The following is a 7677-nucleotide window of genomic DNA, read 5'->3' as shown; positions in this document are numbered from 1 at the left end:
CACTTTATGAAACTTTCAATCAAATACATCCCGTACATTTCATGGTCAGGATGTCCATGTTGTGTGAATATGTATACAGACTGTTCGTTGAACATCTGTTGTAAAGCCATCGGATTTGGCTTGCCCATCAACGCATCAAAATATTTCGTACTGAATCCATTTCCGATCGATTCAACCTTTTCAACGGCCGTCACGTTGGTCTTGCCCGAGTTGTTCATCATCCCCATATTTGTACAAAGTCGATTATGTTTGTGTTTGACAAGAAAGTTTTCGGTAAAGATGTGCGAAATAATAAACGTCTATCTTCAACGAATGCTAATCATCGAATGATGTATCAAAAACAATTTGTTGAATATATGTAAAATTTACGTCATCATAGATACACTGTATAATATGTATATTATGAAAACTGTACCTAAATATAATAAAATCAATTAAAATAATATGTAATAAAGTATATTTTATTGAGTTTGACAATAACAAAATAGAAACTCGAACATAAAATGTACGTTTAAGTATACCAATTTAATAAGAAAACAAATCAAATTGTACACAGCTGAGTTGGTGTGACGTTTATAGTTTTATTGAAGAATAATAGTTTTATTAAATTACAGTTAGAGCAGATATTTGCCTACGCATTTAGCATGTTTTGCACTTGGTAGGTAGAAAAGCTCCGTTGTACTATCGTTTTACGTTTTTACAGAATATTTGAAATACATTTAAAATTTAGTGCTAAAGTATCGGGTGGTCTTGTTAACCATTAATTCGTATTGATAAATTCGTAAAATAAGCAATGGTAATTCATTAAACTTAGACATAACTAGGGGGGGGGGATAAGAGAAAACTTTTAGCACCCCGGTTTTTTTTTTTTAGACGGTGAAACACCATCGATTTTCAGCGGTTTCAGCTCCCCCGTTCGCGCCTTCCGCGATACGTGGAATCCCGAAGAAAAATTAAACGAAAACTAAGTAGCGGCATTATCAAATCACGCGCCCGTCACAATGAAGTTTTGCTGTCCATGAACTGCGTGATAACACGGATGTGTTCCTCCAAGTAGCGATTGGTGGTTTACAACGTCTTTGGTCCGTTACGTGTGAACACATTAGCCGTGTTCAGATCCGTGCCGGACCCATATACACTGATGTATACATCACATATCTCTATCAAATATCAACATTCAACCACTAGCAGTGCTCAATTATAACTGTAGTCGTTTGGGCTCGCGGATATGAAATTTCCTAGAAAATGTCTCGTTCAACCGTTTTACGCGTCTAGTAGTTCAGGGATTTTTTTTCTCATGAGTAAAATTATGTGTTCAATGTAATCATTTAAAATGTATCTAAGCAGTACTTGACATTCCTACGGACAAAGTTAACTCAATATATCAAACTTGTGATTACCGCTGGCTAAACGCCGGCCAATTTTCGTCGAAATATTAGAACGAAATAAACGTAAGTACGTAGATCTTTGAACATGAGAGCATTTAAACTACCTTTGTAATGACGATTATCTGTTATCTGTATAATAATACATTTATATTTTGGCACACCGTTACACTCGTCGAAATTCTATTTTAATTTTTTTATAACGATGTTCTTGCCATGTTTTAGCGATTCAAATTTTTTATCTTTACATGGAAGTACTTAAATACAATTACATTGAATACAAATTGAAATCCAAAATATTAAAATTACTGTTTGGTTTTATTATTTAATAGAAGTTCATTAGTATTAACATTTTTAGAGAACAACACTATTGAACTTAATAATTTTAATTATTCAGTGTTTAATTAACTATAAAGATATAAACATTATTCGTATTTATACTATTTCATAATAATAGTTTGTATATAGGTTATATCTTTTAAAAATTATAGCTATCATATAACAGAAAGAATTATAGGTTTTCTTAGGCATATCATTTAGGTGCTTAGTCTTCTTAAATATTATGCTTTACATATCAATGTAAGTTTCCTAAAATATTACTCAATTTTTCCATGAATTTTTTTTTTCATTGTGTAAATTATATATTGTGGTACAGTATTATTCATTTTTTCTTTACTTTTAGATGTAAAATCTAATACATTTTTTTCTTTTCATGTTATAGATTCCAATTCATAATGGGTTCTTCAGTGTTATATAAGCCTTTGCTATTTGGCATGTCTAGTGAAAAACAAGAGTCCTTTTTAAAGATGAGTATTCTGACTACTGCAGCAATACTGTGTGAGTATAACTAAATATGATTTATTATTTTTGAATCACATCGTGTAATAATACATTTTTCAGCTTTTGCTACAAGACTGTTTTCTGTACTTCGATTTGAAAGTGTTATCCATGAATTTGATCCTTACTTCAACTATCGTACTACACAATATCTTGCAGAAGAAGGATTTTATAAGTTTCATAATTGGTTTGATGATCGGGCATGGTATCCTTTGGGTAGAATTATTGGAGGTAATTTGTAGATTGCTATGGTTTTATGTAGTTGAAGTATAATTTATATGATATTTTCAGGTACAATTTATCCAGGTTTAATGATAACATCAACTGTCATATACAACATTCTTCACTTTATTAATATAACTTTGGAGATAAGGAACATATGTGTATTTTTAGCACCTTTATTTTCTAGTTTTACTACTTTAATTACATTCCTTTTAACCAAAGAGTTAAAAGATACTCGTTCAGGACTTATAGCAGCTGCTATGATATCAATTGTTCCTGGATATATATCTCGGTCGGTTGCTGGATCTTATGATAATGAAGGTAAAATATTTTTATACTTGAAAATTTCAATGTGGTTAATGTTATTTTTTGCAGCTATTGCTATTTTTTGTATGCTTTTGACTTATTATGCATGGATCAAATCCGTAAAAACTGGTAGTATACTATGGTCAGCATTTACTGCACTTGCATATTTTTATATGGTAAGATAAACATTTATATCCAAAATAATAGCTAAAATATTTAGTTTATAATATTAATAATTAACTATTTATGTATAAGTAATATTTGCTTATAACATTTATATTGTTAAACATTTTAAATACATTTTTTTTTTTAGGTATCATCTTGGGGTGGTTATGTATTTTTGATTAATTTAATACCAATGCATGTATTTGTTTTGATGGTTACTGGACGTTTTTCTCATAGAATTTATGTAGCATACAGTACTCTATACTGTATTGGTACCATATTATCAATGCAAATATCATTTGTTGGTTTCCAACCAGTGCAAACTTCAGAACATATGATGGTACTATCAAATGTTATTAATATGTTATTTAATCTATAAAGACTTTTTTTTACAGGCTTTAGGTGTATTTGGACTTTGTCAAATACTTGGTGGAATAAATTATTTGAAAACAAAGATTATTGGTGATGATTTTCAAACATTATTCCAATTTATTATATATCTTATTGGAGGTGTTGTAATAGCTGTTGGTACCTTACTCACAATATCTGGTAAACATATTTATATTTTAATAATTTTCCTTTAGTTATGTAATAAATAATATTTTACAGGAAAAATTGCTCCTTGGACTGGTCGTTTCTACACTTTGTTGGATCCATCTTATGCTAAAAATCATATACCAATCATTGCATCTGTTTCTGAACATCAACCTACATCTTGGTCTTCGTTCTATTTTGATTTACACATACAAGTGTTCCTGTTTCCAGTTGGTTTATATTTTTGTTTCTCAAAACTTACTGATGCTAATATTTTTGTGATTCTTTATGGAGTTACTAGTATTTATTTCGCTGTAAGAATATTTTATTTTTTATTAATAATTTTTATTACTTAACATACTTTTTTTTTCAATTAGGGTGTAATGGTACGTTTAATGTTAGTACTTGCACCAGTTATGTGTATTTTATCTGGTATTGGTGCTTCTTCTATGTTATCAACTTACATGGAACAATATATAGAAGGTTCTTCAAAAGTACCAGAAAAAAAATTAAAGAAAAATGAAAGTAGTAAATCAATGAAGAGTGAAGTAAGTTGATTTTTAAAATATAGCATTGAAAAGTGTTTTTATTTTTATTATTATTTAGATTGCTACTGCATTTGTAACAATGTTAACATTTATGCTGGTGTCTTATGTTTTCCATTGTACTTGGGTTACTTCTGAGGCGTATAGTTCACCTAGTATTGTGTTATCTGCTCGCTCTCATGATGGATCTCAAGTTATATTTGATGATTTTAGAGAAGCATATTATTGGCTACGTATGAATACAGCTGAAGTAATTTTTATCAGTATTAATTTATTTTTAAGTTTTTCATAATTAATGTTATCTAATTTAGGATGCTCGAGTTATGTCATGGTGGGATTATGGTTATCAAATTACAGCTATGGCCAATAGAACAATTTTAGTAGATAATAATACTTGGAATAATACTCATATTTCTAGAGTTGGCCAAGCTATGTCATCAGGTGAGGATGAAGCTTATGAGATAATGAGAGAACTAGATGTTGATTATGTGCTTGTAATTTTTGGCGGTGTCGTCGGTTACTCATCAGATGGTAAATTAAAGAAACTGATTAAAATAGTATTTTCCAATTACATTTATTAATTAAATTTATTTTATAGACATAAATAAATTTTTATGGATGGTACGTATTGGAGGATCGACAGATAAAGGTAAACACATCAAAGAATCAGACTATTACTCGCCAAGTGGAGAATTCCGTGTAGACAAAGAAGGTTCAAAAAAATTAAAAAATTCATTGATGTACAAAATGTGCTATTATAGATTTGGTCAAGTTTTTTCTGAAGGAGGTAATTAATATTATTTTATTAAGTACTAAATAAAATAGTATGGGTATAATTTATTGACTATAAGTATTTTGTGGAGTTTTGAATAATATACATGAAATAAAGATGTAAATTTTAAAATAGTCTCTTGAAATGATACAGTGAGAAGGATGGGAGAGAAGCATAAGGAGGTAACTTTGAAGTGTTATAATTTATGGATAAAATTAGAGAGAACAAGTTAAGATGTTTTTTAGGCGATACTGAAACTGATTCAGTAAGAATTGTTATCAAATTATTACATCAAAGTAAAAGAGAAGAAAAATAAGTGTGAAACAAAATGAAATAAAATTTATTTATGGGTCTGTAAATGTTATATTTATTAATTTATTGTAATTGGTTATTTTAATGTGTAGGTAAACCAGCTGGTTATGATCGAGTTCGAAATGCAGAAATAGGAGTAAAAAATGTTACTTTACATGTATTAGATGAAGCATATACAACTGAACATTGGCTTGTTCGTATTTACAGGGTAAAAGACTATGATAATCGAGGGGGTAAAATGAAGCCAAACAAAATGTCAACTTACTATGAACAATGATATAATTTATATTAAACAATAATGCGAACAAAACATTTTAATTTTGAAAGTCTTGTGTTCTTATGTAATTTTTGCTATTTTATAAAATTATTTTATAAGATATATTATTTTTGTTATAAAATATTATTATTTTGTTTATTACTATTATTTTATTTAATTTTTTTTTTTAATCATATATTTTAATTGCTCAAATCATTTATTAATTTATGAAAACATCGAAGCATTTTTGGTTAAGCAATTTTTTTTTTTTAAAGGAGCAATTGAATTATTTTGAGGTTATATCAATTATATTAATTTCTTTAAAATAATAATAAAAATTGTATGAGTTTCTTATAATTTGATGTATTTTATTTTAATTTAACTATCTTTCAATATTATTATAATAGTGATGATTTATGTAAAAAGTGTTCAATAGTTTCAATTTTGAATTTAAAATGAAGATAATTTTTGATGGCATCATATTTTTCTTGAACAAATTCTACCTCTATTAAATAAATGTTAATTTTTAGATTCTCCATTTGTGTTATAATTATTAAATTTGTCCTCCATTATATAGGGTCATAATAAATTAGAACTATAAAAAAGTATGACTGGTAATATTTGATTGTTAAATTAATTTCATAAATAATTTGCATAGTCTACTACGCATTTGTTATTTATGCACAATGATAATTGTTATTAATATATATTGTATAATCAGTAGGGTTCGGATTTGAAGGCAATATAATCAATAAAAAAAAGCATTTAAAATGTATGAAAAGGCAAAAAAAAGCATTTAATTTATATAAAAATGAAATTTAAAAATATACTTCAAAATTAAATATACAAAATAGTTGGTATTAGAAAAAAAAATTCACTACCATGTTCTTTGATAAACTCATCAGTAAAACATTGACGGTTTGGGCTCAGAATATTTTTATACATCGAAAAGGATCTCTCTACATTCACCGAAGTTATCTGGACATATTTCATATATAACTATCTAAATTAAGATTTCTACTTGTTAAATCGTCATCGCTTGTTTTTTCTCCAATCAACACTTGGTTGATCTTTAAGATTTAAGATAAAAATATGAAGTTTTTATGTAGATAACATATCTATATAAATTTATCTAAAGCACAACACTGCTGACAAACAATCTTGAATCTACACATTACCAAATACTCGATAAGATGGTAACGAATAGAGTATTCAGGGATATTGATAAATATTGTGAAGAATAAAACCCATTAAATTTAAATTTAAACATAACATCGATAATGCACCGTCTTCACAAGTTCTTAGCGATTTGTTCCAACAATGCGTAAGCTGTGTATACAATTATTAAATCAACTGAAAATGTATTAAATCAACAACACTTAAAAGGTATTTATAAGTAAAAAGCAAAAAGGCATTTATAAATAAAAGAGGCAAAAAATTATACATCCATCGCCTTAGAAATTAAATGAAATACATTTTTGTATAAAAATTATTTTTCTGTTATGATTATTAAAAGAAAAGCTTTTGCCTTCAAATCCGAACCCTAATTATCAGTATTCTCTAACCCAAAAAAGTTGATAATATTTTAATACTGTATACATTTTATAACTATATAAAAGGGTGGTCCTTAAATTTTGAGTAGAACATTTTTTTTAATCGCATCCCCTTTAACAGTTTATATACATATAAGAATAAATTACACAAAATGTTTGATCAATTAAATGAAGTTAACCTATGCCTATTTTAATTTAGTTTTAACTTTAAATATTTTTCAAGATTTTTGTAATGTGTAAACGTATTTCGTAAATTATTGGCCAAAATGAAAATTTTCATGTATGATAAATTAAAAAAAAAATAAAAAAAATACTGTTATATTATTTTTTTAATAATAGCATTTGTTAAGTTATATATATTGACTTGAGTGTATAAGAATTTGTCTTGACAACAATTCTTCTTTGTATATCGGTATTTCAGTATGTTTTACTTTTATTTATACTTTCTTACTCCGATTTCCTTTAACAGTTTTTTTGTTTTTCTTATACAATACGGTTTATTCCACCAGACTGTTCTTTCCCGTTTACACTCGAAATTTCTATGTAGTGCTGACATCTAGCGGAACATCTAAACACTTAATAGTTTATTCACGTTGGATATAAAATATTTTCGAAACGTTATTGTAAAATTTTAATGCATGATGGTTATATGTAGATTTCCGATAAATTTAATGTGAATAGTCAAGTGAAATCTTGGAGATATCGAAAAAAATAATTTGTCCAGTAAGAGTGCATACTAGTGTAAATAATTTAGAAATTATCGAACTTGCAACCAGAGAGCATACGCGCG

The 7677-nt window shown here is 27.5% G+C and overlaps 1 protein-coding gene across 1 annotated transcript; it reads left to right on the top strand.

Annotated features, from left to right (window-relative positions):
- Nucleotides 1-2119: 2119 nt before the first annotated feature.
- On the top strand, nucleotides 2120-5355 carry LOC112683999 (dolichyl-diphosphooligosaccharide--protein glycosyltransferase subunit STT3A). Its single transcript, XM_025555280.1, has 12 exons — nucleotides 2120-2222; nucleotides 2286-2453; nucleotides 2514-2765; nucleotides 2820-2926; nucleotides 3064-3255; nucleotides 3311-3464; nucleotides 3525-3763; nucleotides 3827-3997; nucleotides 4056-4244; nucleotides 4306-4525; nucleotides 4593-4781; nucleotides 5171-5355. The coding sequence occupies exons 1-12, from the start codon at nucleotides 2120-2122 to the stop codon at nucleotides 5353-5355; spliced, it is 2169 nt and encodes a 722-aa protein (XP_025411065.1).
- The last annotated feature ends 2322 nt before the right edge of the window (nucleotides 5356-7677 follow it).

This window comes from Sipha flava, unplaced genomic scaffold, assembly GCF_003268045.1.
Source record: "Sipha flava isolate LNK unplaced genomic scaffold, YSA_version1 239_pilon_pilon, whole genome shotgun sequence".
Lineage (NCBI taxonomy): Eukaryota > Metazoa > Arthropoda > Insecta > Hemiptera > Aphididae > Sipha > Sipha flava.
This window is presented reverse-complemented; position numbering and strand designations above follow the sequence as displayed.

Excerpts from the sequence above, each read along its gene's own strand:
- LOC112683999 (XM_025555280.1), top strand. The coding sequence starts at position 2,120 with ATGGGTTCTTCAGTGTTATATAAGCCTTTGCTATTTGGCATGTCTAGT. Across the intron at positions 2,454-2,513 it reads TTTGGGTAGAATTATTGGAG|GTACAATTTATCCAGGTTTA; the intron begins GTAATTTGTAGA and ends TGATATTTTCAG. Across the intron at positions 4,245-4,305 it reads TACGTATGAATACAGCTGAA|GATGCTCGAGTTATGTCATG; the intron begins GTAATTTTTATC and ends TATCTAATTTAG.